Source organism: Hypanus sabinus, chromosome 3 (genome assembly GCF_030144855.1).
Source record: "Hypanus sabinus isolate sHypSab1 chromosome 3, sHypSab1.hap1, whole genome shotgun sequence".
NCBI classification, from domain to species: domain Eukaryota; kingdom Metazoa; phylum Chordata; class Chondrichthyes; order Myliobatiformes; family Dasyatidae; genus Hypanus; species Hypanus sabinus.
In genome coordinates this window covers 20420453-20438511 of record NC_082708.1, presented here as the reverse complement: position 1 = coordinate 20438511, position 18059 = coordinate 20420453, and the positions used below count along the sequence as shown (strand labels likewise).

Below are 18059 nucleotides of genomic sequence, written 5' to 3'. Positions count from 1 at the left end.
GATTCCCCTTCTTTGGGGAAAGGGGCAAATTCACTGTACTCCCTCAATGGCTGTGTAATGAATTGATCAGTATGGCAAGCATTTCACTGTAACTAGGTACATGTGATAGCAATAAATCAATTCCAGTTCCCCTGGGCATATGTGTCTTTACCAGAGGCACAGGTTTAGAATCAGAATCAGATATCACTGGCACGTGCCTTGAAATTTACTGCTTTGTGACAGCAGCATGGTGCAATACATAATAAAACAAAACTATACGTTACAAAAAGAAAAATTAAATTAAATAAGTAGTGCAAAAAGAGCAAAAAGATAAGAGAGCAACACACACAAGATGCTGCAGGAACTCAGCAGGTCAGGCAGCATCTATGGAAAAGAGTAAACAGTCGATGTTTTGGGTCAAGACCCTTCTTCAGAACTTGGAAGGAAGGGGGGGGGGTTGATGCCTGAATAAAAAGGGTGGGGGGAGAGGAAAGAGGCTGGCTGGAGGGTAAAAGGTGAAGCCAGGTGGGTGGGAAAGGTCAAGGGCTGGAGAAGATAGAATCTGATTGATGCACCATCAATAACTCTCTGAGACATGAGGCGAGATATAGACTTTTATTGACTGGAAGAAAGAACAAGCAGCAATTGACCACCATACTACATCCTGGAGACTGAGGGCAGGGCTCAGGCCTCAATCGCCTTTATACTGGGGTCTGTGGGAGGAGCCACAGGAGCAGTCAGCGGGGGCGGGGGAGGGGGTGCATGTCCAGACAGGTATATGTAGTTCACCACACTGGTAGGAGAGGTGAGTGGGCAATAGGAGAAGGGGAAGGAGGGGAATCAGGGGGAAGTAATAGGTGGGTGAGAAGTGAAAGGTCAGAGTGGAGAATAGAGGAAGGGGAAGGGGGTTTAAATTTGTTCACTGGAAAGAGATACCAATATTCTTGCCATCAGGTTGGAGGGTACCCAGATGGAATATAAGGTGTTGCTCCCCCACCCTGAGGTTGCCTCATCTTGGCCCAAGAGAAGGCCATAGATTGACACATCAGAATGGAAATGGGAATTTGAATCAGAAGGTAGTGTACAAGGATTAGCTATCCACTTAAAAATATGAAGGCGGAGGGTTAGAATCTGCTCCTAAACATTGAGTGTGTGGCTTCAGGCTCCTCGTCCTTGATGGTAGCAATGAGAAGTGGGCATCTCCTGGGCGATGGCGTCCTTAACGATGGTTGCCACCTTATTGAGGCATCGACTTTTGAAGATGTCCTGCATGCTGGGGAGGCTAGTGCCCATGACAAAGTTTGCAACCTGAACTGGTTAAGGTAAAGAGTAAATGGTTGAAAGGGATATAAAGGATAATTTTTCACTCAGAGAGTTGTTTAGAAGACACACTGCCCAAGAGGGTCGTGGAGGCAGAAACTCTTACAATGTTCATGAGATATCTAGATGAGCACTTAGAATTAACAACCTAGTGCAGGTAAGTACAAGGATGTTGACAGGATTTGAGGACCTGCGTTATTGGAAAAGGTTGAATAGTTTAGAACTATTCCCTGGAGCGTAGAAGAATGAGGTATACAAAGTTGATAGAGGTATACAAAATAATGAGAGGTATAGATAGGGCAAATGCAAGCCAGCTTTTCCACTGAGGTTGGTTGAGACTAGAAGTCATGGATTAAGTGTAAAAGATCGTCCATTTAAGGGGGAACAAAGGGAATTTCACTCAGAGGGTGGTGAGAATGTGGAAGTGGTGGATGCAGGTTTTATTTTGAACATTTCAGACGTTTCGATAATTACGTAGATAGGAGTGGTAGATAGGAGCAATGGTCCAGGTGGTTCTTAATTGGTCAGGGCATGAGGGGATGCTGGGAGAAGGCCGGAGATTAGGGCTGCCAGGAAATATGGATCAGCCATGAGGAAATGGACTCGATGGGCCAAATGGCCTAATTCTGCACCTATATCTTATGGCCTAAGGTGCAGGTTGATGGGACCGGTCAGAATAATAGTCAGCACAGACCAGATGGGCCGAATGGCCTGTTTTGCGTTGTAGTGTTCAATGACTCTGCCGGGAAGGGCCGTTTCTCTGCTCAATGACAATATGAGAACGCTGTGATTTGGATTCTATGAGTTATTTTAACAAAATTCGAATTAAATTCAGTCAACGGAACAGGACCGATGAGTGGGCAGTTAGCAAAATATCTCCTGCCTTTTCACCAGAGGATTTACATAATACTGGATCTTCAACTCGCACATACCCACGGTAATTTCACTTTCTGCTGAGACCGACGCAAAGGTACAATACACGATTCGGTGAATAATTTTAACCGTTAGACTGAATATCCGTCAAAAAGCATTAACAAGAGGCACCCGCCCCCTCAGGACTTCCGCACAGGCCGTGGCATGAGAGAGAGAGAGAGAGAGACCGACGCACTGTAACCGGGGCACGGCAGCGGAGAATCCGCAATCGGGGCACCGGCCCCGAGAGTCGCGGGCCGGTGGGCACACGGTAGCGCTTTCTTCCCTTCTTTCCTTCCTTCCTTCCACAGTGCTAACCCTGTTTACGTACAACCTCGGCCCACATAAAATGGTTCTGGTTATTCTGATTTGTCTTTGAGCTGCTAATGCTGAAATCTGGCTTCCAGCCAACTTACTGTTTTGCTCCTCTTCCGTCTCCGAGCCCACTTCTTGGGCGAGAATTCTCCACCCCGCCGATGACCCCTCTCCCACCCACCACTTCTTGGAGATGTGGCTCTGATCTTCTGTCTGTTCTGGATCTCCAACTACCGACGAGACATAAACCGCCTCCACCTCGAACCTCACCTTGGTGAAAAAAGACTATTTTGATGAAGAGTTTCGGCCCGAAATGACGACTGTTTATTCCCCTCCGTAGATGCTGCCTGACCTGCTGAGTTCCTCCAGCAGTTAGCGTATGTGTCACTTCATATTTTGCCGGATTTCTTCTCCAGATCAGCAGGTTTTCATCAGTGTATCCTCCTTATACTCGAAGATACTGTAGAGGGTTCTGCTTTGGGGTTTACTTATTGAAAATGACATTTAAATAAAATATGGTTGAAATGGCGTTGGTTGACCAGTCAGAAGGGAGGAGAATGACAAGGCATCTGAGGGAGGGCAGGAAAGGAATAGAAAGAACTCACTCCAGCCTCCCACCTCAAATGAAAGTCTGCCCTTTACCTGGAAAATTCCAGGTAAATTTGGTTTATCGTGAAAAGAGCAATAAAGTTAACATTTCGGTTGGTCAGAACCTGAGCAGGAGGGAATGCTTAGAGTGTGTTAGAATCTCAAAGTACTTATTTATAGTACTTTGAGCATGGTGCTGCTTCCTGCACCCATGCTGAGCTCGTCAATTTCATCAACTTTGCTTCTAACTTTCACCCAGCCCTTAAATTCACTTGGTCCATCTCGGACACTTCTCTCCCCTTTCTTGATCTCTCGGTCTCCATCTCTGGAGACAGACTATCCACTGACATCTTCTACAAACCCACTGACTCCCATAACTATCTTGACTGTACCTCTTCCCACCCTGCCCAATGCAAAAATGCCATTCCCTATTCCCAGTTCCTCCGTCTCCTCCGCATCTGCTCCCAGGATGAGGCTTTCCGTTCCAGGACTTCTCAAATGTCCTCTTTCTCTCAAGATCGTGGTTTCCCTTCTGGCGTCATCAAAGATGCCCTCACCCGCATCTCCTCCACTTCCCGCACTTCAGCCCTTAACCCATCCTCCCATCACCACAACAGGGACAGGGTTCCCCTTGTCCTCACCTACCACCCCACCAGCCTCCGGATCCAACACATTATCCTCTGCAACTTCCGCCACCTTCAACAGGACCCCACCACCCAGCACATCTTTCCCTCCCTACCCCTCTCAGCTTCTTGCAGGGATCGTTCCCTCCACGACTACCTGGTCCACACGTCCCTCCCCACAGAACTCCCAACCCGGCACTTATCCCTGTAAGTGCAAATGCTACACCTGTCCCCACACCTGCCCCCTTACCACCATTCCGGGCCCCAGACAGTCCTTCCAGGTGAGGCAACACTTCCCCTGCGAGTCTGCTGGAGTTGTCTATTGCATCCGGTGCTCTCGGTGCGGCCTCCTCTACATCGGCGAGACCCGACGCAGATTGGGAAACTGCTTCGTCAAGCACCTCTGCTCCGTCCGTCACAATAGACAGGACCTCCCGGTTGCCACCCACTTCAACTCTGACTCTCATTCCCATCTAGATATGTCCATACATGGCCTCCTCTACTGCCATGATGAGGCCAAACTCAGGTTGGAGGAGCAACACCTCATGTACCGTCTGGGTAGCCTCCAGCCTGGTGGTATGAACATTGAATTCTCCAATTTCCGGTAATTCCCTCCCCCTCCCCCTTCCCCTATCCCTCCCCCTCTCCCTCCCCCTCCCCCATCCCCTATCCTAGGTCCCTCTCTGCCTCTCTCCCCTTTCAACTTTCTGCTCCTTTATCTCTACAGTTCTTTCATGCTTATCCCCTCCCCCCTTTATCTTTCCTCTGATTAGTTTTCTACCTGGCGCCTCTCGCCCTTCCCCCTCCCCTATCTCAGTTACTGGGCTTCGGCCCTCTCTTCATTCCTGATGAAGGGTCTTGGCCGGAAACGTTGGTTACACTTTTCTCACAGATGCTGCCTGACCTGCTGAGTTGTTCCAGCGTCGTGTACGTATTCTACTTATTTATAGAGCTACTGCACGGAATAGGCCCTCTGAGCCACACCACCCGGCCATCCACCAGTTTAATCCTCGCCTAATCACAGGACAATCTACAATGTACAATTAACCTATCAGCCCGTACATCTTTGGTCAGTGGGAGGAAACCAGAGCACCCGGAGGAAACCCACAGTGTCACAAGAAGAACGTACAAGCAGGCAGCGACGGGAATTGAACCCGGGTCACCTGTACTGTAAGACATTATGCTGACCACTATGCTACTTTTGCATCTCTATGTTCTGATGCTTGTGGTATGTCACCGTAAAATGACTAATAAGCCATTTTGACAAACTTTTACTCTGGTGACATTAATTCTATTTCTCTTTCTGCAGAGAGTGCCTGACTGACTCGAGTATTTCCACACCTTTTGTTCTTGCTTCTACTAGTTGGCGGCGGAGCCGTGCAGTCATGTGGAAATATTTTTTCTGGCCCTTCTGTGTAGCCAAATGCGACTTTGCATCTGCAGATCCAGCTAGATATGTTGGCTGGATTTCCGGCCTCTGCAGACCTGCTGATTTCCTCTAGCATGTTGAGTGTGTTGCTACTTTGGAAGTGTGATTACAGTTGCAAACTAGAAAAATGACAGCCGGTTGGTACATTGCAAGCTTTCCCAAACAGTCCGAGGAACGTGGGCAAAACTTCTTTTAATTACAACCATCAGGCTGCGAAACTGATGTGGACAACTTCACTCACCACTACTCTGAGCTGCTTCCACAGCTTACAGACGCACTTTCAAGGAGTAGGGGTCATTGGTTAAGGGTGAACGGTTAAATGTGTAAGGGGGACAAGAGGGGGAACTTCTTCACCCAGAGGGTGGTGAACATGTGCCCTGTTGTCTTGTTTATTATTTATTGAAATGCCTACACTGTTTTGTGCACTTTATGCAGTCCTGGATAGGTCTGTAGTCTAGTGTAGTTTTTTTTTCTCTGTTTTTTTATGTAGTTCAGTCTAGTTTTTGTACTGTTTCATGTAACACCATGGTCCTGAAAAACATTGTCTCATTTTTACTGTGGCAATAAGAAGTGACTAGACTTGATGTGGAATGAGCTGCCAGAGCAAGTGGTGGATGCGGGTTCGATTTCAATGTTTAAGAGAAATTTGCATAGGTATGGATGGGCGGGGAATGGAGGGTGCAGGTTGATGGGACTAGGCAGAATAATAATTCAGCATGGACTAGATGGGCTGAAGGGTCTGTTTCTGTGCTGTAGTGTTCCATGACTCTACAACCTTCTTAACATTTTTTTTCATTTGCACATTTGGTTGCTTGTCAGTCTTTGTGTATGTATAGTTTTCATAAATCCTGCTTAGTTTCTTTATTTTTTCTGTAAGTGGCTGCAAGAAAGTAAATCACGAGGTACACAACTTTAGGAATAAATTTTACTTTCACATCGACTAAGTGATGAATATTTTTACAGCATACTGGAAATAACATTCATGATTTTCCTCAAACAGTGGTTTTTACAGCCTTCACTTCCATTTGAGAGAGCAGAGTGGAGGGGTTCAATGGATTGAACTGGCAACTCTAGAGAACCATCGGCGACCTGCACCCTGTATGCCCCCTGCTATAAATCTGGGACAAGCAGAGTGATAGTTAAATCATTCGACCTGATGTGGTGCCCCATTGTACTGGGCTTCCCCTGGATTAGCAGCTGCTGGAGAATCTGTCTCCCCACCCCTCAGGGATTCCTGACCTGGAAATCAGGAAGGCAAAGGTATGTTTTTGTTCTTGCTTTAGTGTATTGCTTTTAATGATCATGTTTAAAATTTTTAATCAACTTTAATATTAAATAGTAATTGTATAGTTTTCAGAAGTACATCACAGAGTTTTAGGAAGTCCTGCAAAGTTGAGGTGACTTTGAAAGGATGCCAGGCTCCACCTCTATCCATATGACCTATCAGAGGCTGTCGGTGTTTTGTGGGTGGGGTGTCTAAGATGAGGTTTAGTCATCATTTAGATCTCTCTATTCCTTATTGCCTGACTGAAATTGGGAAGCCTAGGACTATTGAATCAATGTACTCCTACCAGGTTAGTATCAATGCAGGGAGAGAATGTGGAGAGAGGGGTGGGTAAGGATTGGCTAATGAGCTGAATTAAATGTAATTTAGCTTAGAGTCTGTTTTAGAAGATGGTCTGTACTCCCTCAGTATTGCTTTGGAGTGCTTGGCTAAATTATTTGTGCTTGTTTCTGGTTGGGAAATATAACAAGCGCCTTTCTGACTCGGAGGTGAAAGTGCTTCCCAATGAGCCAAGAATTAATTTACCCATCCTCTCTGATTTCCTATTTCCCATCCATAATCCCAGTCTCCTGTCACCCTTCTCAATCTCCAGTCTTTTTCCTCAACTTAAATTGACCCCCTTTCTAATTTCCCCATTTGGAAAGGTGATCCTCCTGTAGCGTGCAGGAGGAACTCAGCAGGCCAGGCAGCAACGATGGGAAAGAGTACACAGTTGATGCTTGGGGCCGAGACCCTTCATTTGGACCGAACAGTTGATTGCTTACTCTTTTCCACAGAGGCTGCCTGACTTGCTGAGTTCCTCCAGCATTTTGTGTGTGTTGCCTTGGATTTCCGGCATCTGCAGATTATCTTGTGCTTACGCTTATTCTCCTGTGTTCCCTCACCCACCCACTCTTCATCCTTCCTGCTTCAGTCCTCTGGGCTGCTATGTGTATTTGGATGCCATGGTAATGTAGCGGTTAGTGCAACGTTATCATAGCTCGGTGTTCCGAAGTTCGGAATTCAATTCCAGCGCCGTTCTGTAAGGAGTCTCTGTTTTCCTCGAGTGTTCCGGTTTCCTTCCAGAGTCTGAAGACATGCCAGGTAGGTTAATCGGTCAGTGTAAATTGTCTCGTATTAGGTTGGGGTTAATCGGGGTTGCTGTGACGATGTGGGTCGAAGGGCCGGAAGGGTCTAATCTGTGCTGTAATACTAAATAAATGAATTTGGGAAGTAAAGAGTAATGGTGAGGATGCAGGTCATAAGTGGGTTGTGGGTTTTGAAGGCTGTTTAGAGATGTGGGTTCGGTTGGACATTTAACGCTGGGTTGTGAGGCTGAGAGGAAGTACTCTTTTTGGCACAAGGATTACTGTAAGACACTTACTTTATTACACCACACTGTCTTGGCTTCTTTCGTTTGCTGGGTTTCCCAAGACCAGGATATCAAGCTCAACTTTAAAAACTAGAATGTATTTATAAGAGTTAGGAAACTTCTTTAAGCAGCTGCAGTGACTGTCTGAGTGGATCCCCGTATTCGACCATATGACATAGGAGCAGAAATAGGTCATTGAGCCAGTCGAGTCTGCGCTGCTATTCGATCAGGGCTGATTTATTTTCTCTTTCTCCTGCCTTCTACCCACAACCTTTGTGCCCTTACTGATCAAGAACCTATCAACTGCCGCTTTAAATATTCCAGTGACTTGGCCTCCATAGGGACGTGTGGCAATGAATTCCACAGATTTGTCACTCTCTGGCTGAAGAAATTGCACCTCATTTCTGTTCTGAAGGATGTCCTGTTACAAGGCTGCATCCTCTGGTCCGAGACTCTTCCAGTATTGCAAACCTGTCTGCTCTATCTAGTCCTTTCAATATTCAGTGGTTTTCAAAGGGATTTCCCCTCTCATTCTTTCAAACAACAGCCTAGAGCAAGGGTCGGCAACCCGCGGCACCGGAGCCGCATGCGACTCTTTGATCTCTGTGCTGCGGCTCCCCGTAGTTTGTTAGTTTTTGAAATGTAATTCGAAATTTGAAGATTATGGTGATCTTGTACAATCTAAAAACGTGGTGGCGACCCATTTCCTGGCACATCCGAACCGGCTCACAATTAGCCACCGTTCCGGCTAAGGGAGATAGCCTACGGGGGTTTGTGTCTTTTGGAACATCCACGCCCACGGGGACGGGTTGAGGGAGGCTTTAAATCAAGGCTGTTTAGTTCGGATAAAGTTACCTTTGACTGCAGTGTCTTTATTTTAGCGCTGCGTGTAGCGCCACACCGCTACAATGTGTTTTTTATCGCTATTAATATACATCACCACTGCCAATGCCTGACACCCGCCAGTGCGCGCTTTCTTTTAATTCTTCGATCGAAGGTAGGCTAACTATGGAGTAACCTTCAACCCAACGTCTTTTTCTCGGAGTTCAAAATGTTTTTGTTGCATGCAGAAATGTAATTTCGTTTTCTCTGAAGGAGTTCATCAATTTCATAAATGCAACACATTATAGTTTGTTTATACATAGCATAAAGGCAAAAAATACCGTTGTATGCAGTGTTATTTTATTTTAAATGTCAAACGGGTTTTGTGGCTCCCAGTGTTTTCTTTTCTGTGGGAAATGGGTCCATATTGGCTCTTTCAGTGGTAAACGTTGCCGACCCCTGGCCTAGAGCCACCAACTGCACCTTGTATGTTAACCCTTTCGTTCCCAGAATAATTTTTTTTGGTAGAGGCCCAGAGCTTCAAACACTCCTCATATGTTAACCATTTCATTCTTGGGATCCTTCTCCTAAAGTTACTCTGGACCTTCTCCAATACCAGCACATCCTTTCTTAGATATGGGGCCCAAAACTCCTCACAGTATTCTAAATGTGGTCTGACCAACGCCTTATGAAGCCTAGGGCATCACACCTTAAATGTAATGTACCTCTGTTCAAAGCCACAGTTTGAACTGAGTTAGATTTGGGTTTAAGAGTTAAACTTCCCACTTCATTCAAACCCACTTATTTCTTGCGGCAAAAATTACCCTCCCCCCCTTAATGACCTGTGATTGATTATTTGGCATAATTCTCCTTTTGAAATCATTATGACCTCATTACATCTTATGCCCTCAGACAGTGTGCAGCTGAGTGCAGTAGGGGGGGAAAGCAGGTTGAAAACTCACTGGATGATGCATCATGGTGAACAAAAGGATGATTTGCTCCCAGGTATGTATTTATCAAAATTGTTTGGCACCCGCCACTTCTGCTTTTTGATATTTTCCAACTTTGCATTGTTTAAGACATGCTGTAACCCTGGGAATGTGTGGTAACTTCCTGAATGTAGTATCCTGTTCAAACTAAACTTGGCCACGCAGGCCAGTCTTGTGCACCCATCATCACAGTTACAGCATGTCTATCATTAGCTAAATAGGTTTGCTGCCTCATTCACTGTCATCTGGGATATTCTGGCATCTGGCATCAATCCTGTCAACAGAGTTTTGATGTGAGGAGGTTAGGGAAATGCAGTCTTGTATTTCCATTACTTTTAAACTTAGGACATCAAAATAAAACTGATAACTTCTTTGTAATTCTCGTTGCAGAAAATAGCAGATTCAAGGCCAAAGGAGCAAATAGGGTTTCCAAGTCTTATCCAGAACCAGTTTTCTCAATGGATGTCTGACCTGCCGGAAAAGTTATGGGACATAGGTCTGTGCAATTTGGCTATTCCAGGTAACTATGGATCTGTCAGTTGTTCTTACCTTTTGTAGTCAGCATAGGTGTGGAAAGAAGTTCTCCGGCAATGTGTCAAATAAGTATATAATCTCCAGAGTTCTATACTCCCAGAGAGGTGTGGAGGCTAGATCACTGTATATATTTAAAGAGGACGTCGCTAAAAATTTGAAAGGTCAAGGCATTGAGAGCTTTAGGGAACTGAAGAGGAAGTGAGGTTTGGGCAGATTGAATGGTGCTGCTCTTGAGAGATACAGGGTCAGGGTGCACTACAGTACAGAAACAGGCCTTTCAGCTCATCTTGTCCATGCTGAGCTATTATTCTGCCATTGGCAGTCCCATCGACCTGCACCCGGACGATAGCCCTTCTTACCCCTCCCATCCATGTACTTACATTGTCTCATTTTTTACTGTGACCTGTACCAGCAGTTATGGTCGAAATGACAATAAAAAGTGACTTGACTTGATCCAAATTTCTCTTAAGTGTTGAAATCGAACCCGTATCCACCACTTCTACTGGCAGGTCATTCCACACTCTCAGCACCCTCTGAGTGAAGAGCCTCAGGTCCCCCTTAAATATTTCACTTTTCACCCTTAACCTGTGACCTCTAGTTATTGTCCCACCTAACCTCAATGGAAAAAGCCTGCTTACATTTACTCTTCAATCTTACTTATACTCTTCAATTTTATTGACAACTTTCCTGTAGGTAGGTGACCAAGACTGCACATAATATTCCAAGTTAAGCCTCACTAATGTCTTCCACAACTTCAACATAACATCTCAACTTCTGTGCTTTGGTTTATGAAGGCCAATGTGTCAAAAGGTCTCTTTATTATCCTATGTACCCGTGTTGCTACTTTAAAGGAATTATAATACCACTTTCAAGGAACTATAAATTAACACAGTTGGGCTTTTTGTAAATTTGTGGAAAGGAAAAGGGAGCAATAGGCAAAGACTTGCCTGTTATATTTAGACAAGCAATGGGGAATAAAGCTGTGAGTGACTTGGGTCCTGGTGACAATAAAGTGAGGAAATATCTGAGAAATGTAATTTTGTTGCTGCTGTTTTCTCCGCCTCTGCTGGTGTTTGTGGATTCAGTGCTGGTTTAGGGATGCAGAATGCAACACTCCAAACATCCCAGAATGAGATAAAGTTCCCTCTGTTCTTTAAACTCCTGGCATTGTTGTCACCCTCCCATCTCCCAACAGCAAACGTGCAGCCTGCAATAAAATAGGGTAGAATTTACTTCAGGAATGAGGATACCAAGTTTTCTGATGTGAGTGTTGGTAAATGCCTGTCTAAGTGACTTTAGTTTGAAACACAAGAAATTTAGCACATGCTGGAAATCCATACACAGAATGGTGGAGGCAGCATCTTTGGAGAAGAATAGGGTCATCGTTTTGGGCCAAGAACCTTCATCACGACTGCCTGACATCAGGAGAGTTTAGTTTTGAAACTCCACATATCTAGTACTACTCCTGTTTTCAGACTCTGTGATCCAGGCCACTTCATCCCACTTCTTCACTTTCCCAATTGGTACATGGCATGTTGGTGTTTTCCCAGCCAACCTCTATTGTTCTAAGTTTGTTTGTCAGCCATACCAGAGAGCATTAAATACCACCTACACGGAACACAGCCCAATGAAGATACGTGGGACTGTTTCCTCTTGCTGAAGCCAATTAACAAACTGATTGCATTCTCAACAAAGCAGACTTATTAAATTCAGTTTATTAAATTGAATTTTCCATGGGATTTGAGCTTAGATTCTCGGGGGTTACATGCATGAGGCGTAGTACTATAATAGGACGTAGAATATCACAGTGCACAATGTTGTGCCGATATTTAACCCACTAATATTTAACCCATCAATCTAAGCCTTTCCTTCCACATAGACCTCCATTTTTCTGTGATCCATGTGCCTATCTCAGAGATTCTTAAATAACCTAATATCTGCCTCTACCATTAACCCTGACAGTGTATTCCACGCACCCACCACCCTCCATGTAAAAAAACAAACATACCTCAAAATATAAACACGAGGAAATCTGCAGATGCTGGAAATTCAAGCAACACACACAAAATGCTGGTGGAACGCAGCAGGCCAGGCAGCATCTATAGGAAGAAGCACCGTCGACATTTTGGGCCAAGACCCTTCGTCAGGACTTTGAAGGGTCTCGGCCTGAAACGTCGACAGTGCTTCTTCCTATAGATGCTGCCTGGCCTGCTGTGTTCCACCAGCATTTTGTGTGTGATACCTCAAAATATCCCCATTATACTTTCCACCAATCATCTTAAAGCTGTGCCACCTCGTATTAGCCATTTCCACCCTGGGAAAAAATCTTCTGGCTATCCACTCAATGCCTCAAAGGTGTTATCTCTAATCTCATTCTCTACATTGGTTCAGGAGCCTGAATTTATAAAATTCAGTTTATTAAATTGAAATTTACATTTTAATTATAGATCTGAATGTAAAATTGCATTCAATTTTACATGGAATTTAAGGCAGACAAGCTTGAGTGTTGTGCTTTGGGAGGACAAATCAGGGTAGGACTTACTCAGTCAATGGTAGGCTGTGAGGAGTGCAGTAAAACAGAGGGATCTGGGAATACAGATCCTTAATTCCTTGAAAGAGGCATCACAGGTAGATATGGTTGTGAAGAGAACTTTAGGCACATTGGCCTTCATAAATCAAGAGTAGGGATGTCATGTTGAAGTTGTAAAAGATGTTGGTGAGGTCTAATTTGGAACATTGTGTCCAGTTTTGGTCACCTATGTACAGGAAATACCTAAGTAAGATTGAAAGAGTCCAAAAAAAATTATAAGGATACTGCCAGAACTTGAGGACCTGAGTTATAGGGAAAAATTGAATGGGTTAGGACTTTATTTCCTGGAGCGTAGAAGATTGAGTGGAGATTTGATAGAGGTATATAGAATAGTGAGTGGTATAGATAAGGTAAATGTGAGAAGGATTTTTCCACTGAGGTTGGGTGAGATTAGATCTAGAGGTCATGGGTTAACGTGAAAGGTGAAATGTTTAAGGGGATCATGAAGGTGAATTTCTACACTCAGAGGGTGTTGAGAGGGTGGAACAAGCTACCAGCGGAAGTGGTAGATGCAGGTTCAATTTTAATATTTAAGAGAAATTTAGATATGTACATGGATGGAGGGAGTGGGTTTATGGTCCAGGTACAGATCAATGGGACAAGTCAGGTTAATAGTTCAGTATGGACTAGATGGGGCAAAGCACCTATTTCTGTGCTGTAATGTTCTGTGACTCTGACTAAATCACTGCAGCTAAAGTAATTCAATCTGATTAATTCCCCTGCTCTTTCCGTGCAGCTCTTCAAATTAATTTCCTCGTGAGCCTTTTTAATCTCTTCTTCAGATTTTCCAATTCCCTCTCAACATTGATTCTGGTTCCAACCCTCCTCCAAGTTCCAAGCATCTCTCTGCTCAAAATAATTATCTTTGAATCCTCCTTGAATCTTTTGTCCATCAGTGTAAATTCAGTCCTTAAACCTCAAGCCAACAACTCCAGCAACAGACTAGAATCAGAATGTTTTCCTTGAAAGGACAGGGGTTCTGTATACGTGTCTTTATGTAGTATAGCTCTATCCAATTTCATCTCAAAGTCCTTTGTTCCAAGGAGAACAAGCTTGTAGCTGAAAGGACTCATTCCTGGGTAAGTAAGACAAAGGCCATGTCTGCCTGCAAAAATAGACACCTGGGATTATGCTGTGTAATTTGAAAACTTAACTGGTTACTCAACAACATCTGCTTTTAAAGGAGGAAGTGGGCGAAGGTAGTTTCAAGTTTATGCTTTTGGATGTTGACGGGAAAGTAAAGGATGTGGCTGACGGAAGTCATTCAGACCAGATGGGATGAAAAACATGGGAGAATTGACCCGAGAGATTGGATTTTAAGAAATACATTCAGTAGTCACTTTATTAGGGTCACCTGTATGCCTCGTTAATGCAAATAATCTAATCAGCCAGTCACGGCAACATCATCAGCATCAGCGATCACTCGTAGTCTTCTCTTGGTGGTTGATCTGGTCACCTGTGGGTCTTGAGATGACTGGAAGGCGGATGGGTGGTCCATGAGTCGTATTGCAGTGCTGGCAGGTGGAGGTCATTGAGGTGGTGCTGGATATAGCTGGTTGGGCCTTTCCCAGTCTCTCCTTATGTTGAAGCTGCTTAGTCTCAGTGGCATGGTGGAGGTATTCTTCCAGCTGTGCAGTTCCCTCGTAGGCAGTTCTTTTCCAATCCCATGCTAATTTCTCCCACCCAGTCAGGTCGATGTGGCACTTCCTCAGCTGGGTTTTGATATTGTCCTTGAACCACTTTTTCTGCCCTCTGGGAGTGCGCTTTGAATCCTTGAGTTGGCCGAACAGGAGTTGCTTAGGGAGGTGGGAGTCAGGCATACGGATGACGTGGCGGACCCGTACCTTCTACCTGCTGGCAGCAGTGAGAAAAGAGCATGGCCTGGGTGGTGAATGCTGCTTTTCTACGACAGCGTTTCATGTAAATGAGCTCAAAGCTTGGGAGGGCTTTACCTATGATGTACTAGTCCAAATACACAACTTCTGAAGTTGTGTATTTCTGCTCAAAGGCTCTGGTGTTTCCATACCAGGCCACAGTGCAGCCAGTCTGCACACTTTCCACCACACACCTATAGGCATTTGCCAAGGTTTTTGATGACATGCCGAATCACCACAGACTCCTGAGCAAGTAGAGGCACTGAGGTGCTTTCCTTTGCAATTATATTTACATGATGGATCCAGGACAGGTCCTTTGAGATAGTGACACCCAGGAGCTTAAAGTTACTAACCCTCTGGATTAGGTAACTCTGTGCATTTGTTGCTGCCATCAGGTAGATGGTAGGAGAGCTTCAGGACTCACTTATAACTGCATTCATTCTATTTCTAGTGTTCCCTCAACTGATGGTCTCACTTTAAGGACTCCATATCTTGTTTTTTCATGCTCTTGTTATTTATTGTAATTTATTTATGTTTGCATTTGCACAGTTTGTTGTTCATTGATCCTGTTTACAATTACTGTTCTATAGATTTGCTAAGTATGCCCACAGGGAAAAGAATCTCAGGATTGTATGTAGTAATGTGCTTGTACTCCGATAATAAATTTTACTTTGAATTTTTGAGCTTTGAAGTTTAGTTATCATTCAACCGTACACGGATATAGCCAAATGAAACAGCATTCCTCCAGTGCTAAGGTGCACAACACATTACCAATGACATAAAGCGCACTGCACGTTGAAGAAATAGCACATATGGTTACAATTTCAAAAAACATAGTCACAAAGGTCAAAAATAGCCCGAGCCCCTGAGTATCCAGCTTGTTCTTCCACCAAGCGAGAACTCCCATATGATTGGCTGATTAGATGTTTGCATTAATGAGCAAGTGTACAGGTGTACCTAATAATGTGCCCACTGACTGTATGTCCAATCACAGCTGGTAAAGGTGGGGTGTTCAAACAATGCATAGCCATGGAGTGTCATCACCTCATTCCACGCACATTGTCAATTTGAAGACGTTTTGAGGACGGCTTGCGATTTAATGTCATGTGTACCAACATTTACTGCACAAAACACGGGGGTAATCCAGCTTCTAAGCAGTTGCTTTGTGTTGATGTGTGGTAAATGTGGTTAGTAGAGTGGTGATTGATCTGTGTGCATTTGTGATTCATCGTATGGTAAATAGAATGACTCTCGTTCCGTTGCAGGAAGCCATGACTCCATGTCTTACTGCTTAGACTTAAGTTCTCCTGTCACACCTTCAGATAAGTTTGTAAACTATCTGGATCATATAATACCCTGCATCACACGTCCAGAGATATACAGATGGTGTACGACACAGGTAAGCTCTGCCTTTTGCAGCCAACATTGCATGGCATTTGTAAGCAGTAGTTATTCCAATGTAGTGTGTCATGGTTAGGCAGAGGGTGAAGATTCCTTTGTCTTAATAATATACTTCATTTGTAAGTCCCATTAAGTGCCTGATGCACCATCAATAACTCACTCTGAGACGTAAAGGCGAGATATCGGCTTTTATTGACTGGAAGAAGGAACAAGCAGTGGTTGACCACCATACTACATTCTGGAGACTGAGAGGCCGGGCTCAGGCCTTGATCGCCTTTATACAGGGGTCTGTGGGAGGAGCCACAGGAGCAGTCAGCAGGGGGTGTGTCCAGACAGGTATATGTAGTTCACCACAGTGCCATGATGATCCTTCTCCATTTTTGACTGCTTTCACTCCACAGCCTGAAATAGGATCCATTTTAGTGTTAGATTTAGGTACAGCTTTGTGCTCTGGGTCGATACCAGTATGAAGGCTACTTTAATTTATTTAACTTAAGTCTTCATACATTTTTCAATGTTAATCACATACGGAGAGCAAAGTCATCTTTTCTTTGGTTGAAATAATTGTTCCAGCTTCTAGCTGTCCCACTTGAAAAGTTTTCTTTTATAATGAGTTATAATGCTTTATAATGTATTATCATTTTAAAGAATTTACAGAAAATAATAAAAGAAGATCTTCATGTGATGTTTTAATGAGATTAAACCACTTAACCACTCATGCTGTCCCTAAATTCCCTCAGTTTTGTGTATGTTGTTCTATGTGGTGATGATGCTCTACAGTCGTCTTGTTTCTTGCAGTTTTATGATGGTTTCTGTGTATTCCAGTGACGCTGTTTACTTTTGTCTCTGGTGTTTACAGTTTGTAATAGGTAGCTTTGCTTAGGAAATCACAGATCGTGACATCAATAGGAGTCAGAGTACCATTTTACGTGGGAATTAGTCAGAATCTGCACATTGCAGCTTCCTCTGACTGCAAGTCTCACATTACTGTTATGGGCACTGCAGCTTCCCTGGCACATTTGAGGAGGCCTCCCATTGGTCGAGGTCGACTATGGATGTTGTATCCTCGCTGTCTACGTGATACACAAGCCAGGGCAGTATGATATGGAGAATAATCTGTTGGCCATGCAGTAGGCTCCCCCTCTCCACACAGCTGATGAATCTAAAGGAATGTCAGAAACTGATACAGTGTGGCACCAGCAGCTTCGTGAGAGTTGACTGAGTTCGCCAGTCAGCATTGAACTCAACGTAGGAGTGCCTTAGGGACTGCAGTTCTGGGTTTCTCATTGGGGTTTACTCCCGTAGTCTTTACCATGAGTGGGTGTAGCTGCAAGAGGTTTGAGATCAGAGTTTTCCTTCCCCTAGATGAGCTGGCAACCACTGAAGCAACTTATTTAAAGGCACCAGTAATCCACCTTTGCCCCTTCTCCTGTCAGTAGAAACAGTTCCATTGGGCCTAGAAGCTAAGCCACACATGAAAGACTTGGTTGTCAGAGGGTATTTGAGTCACGCACCATTGGGGGCATTTGATAAGTGTAGGAACTTAACACCACTACCACCCTGGCTATAACAAGCTTAAGGACCCTGGCACATTTAAATTGCAGTAAAGCCTTATGGTGATGGGTGCCTGTTCAGTGTGAATAAATCATTGGAATGCCAGGATTCTTATATCCTCCCTTTGAGGCTCTCTTGATTATCTTTGTGCTTTGAGGTGCCTTTGTCCTGTTTGTAAGTCTGTCACTCATTATTTGGTGTGTCTGTGATCCTTCCTTTCCGTCAGTGAGTGCACGACAGGAGGGACGATTGCAAATCATGCCCTTTAGGAGGTTTGTGTCGAGGGGTGTTGGTTGGTTTGATGTGAGGTGTAGCTCTTTGCAGTTGAAACCCCCACTAGGGTTGATTTTTTAAGCGACATTACCTCATGTCTTGTCACTAGGTCCAGTAGAAAATCATAAGATGTGGGAGCAGAATTAGACCATTCGGTCCATTGATCTGCTATGCCTTTTCATCATGGCTGATCTATTATCCTTCTCAACCCCATTCTTCT

General features: G+C 44.4%; 1 protein-coding gene across 5 annotated transcripts in view; it reads left to right on the top strand.

Moving 5' to 3' along the window:
* The first annotated feature begins 1671 nt into the window (after positions 1–1671).
* si:dkey-66a8.7 (PI-PLC X domain-containing protein 1) overlaps positions 1672–18059 on the top strand; it is a 32360-nt gene continuing 15972 nt past the window's right edge. The window contains exons 1-5 of one of the 5 annotated variants that reach the window (XM_059963813.1): positions 1672–2236; positions 6167–6426; positions 9537–9629; positions 10004–10133; positions 15877–16010. In XM_059963813.1, the coding sequence (XP_059819796.1) occupies positions 9600–9629; positions 10004–10133; positions 15877–16010 (294 nt within the window). In that variant the 5' untranslated portion in view covers positions 1672–2236; positions 6167–6426; positions 9537–9599. Of the gene's footprint in view, positions 2270–2323; positions 2483–6166; positions 6427–9536; positions 9630–10003; positions 10134–15876; positions 16011–18059 lie in introns of those variants that run through there. The other 4 variants (XM_059963814.1, XM_059963811.1, XM_059963810.1 and 1 more) reach the window with 4 other exon arrangements.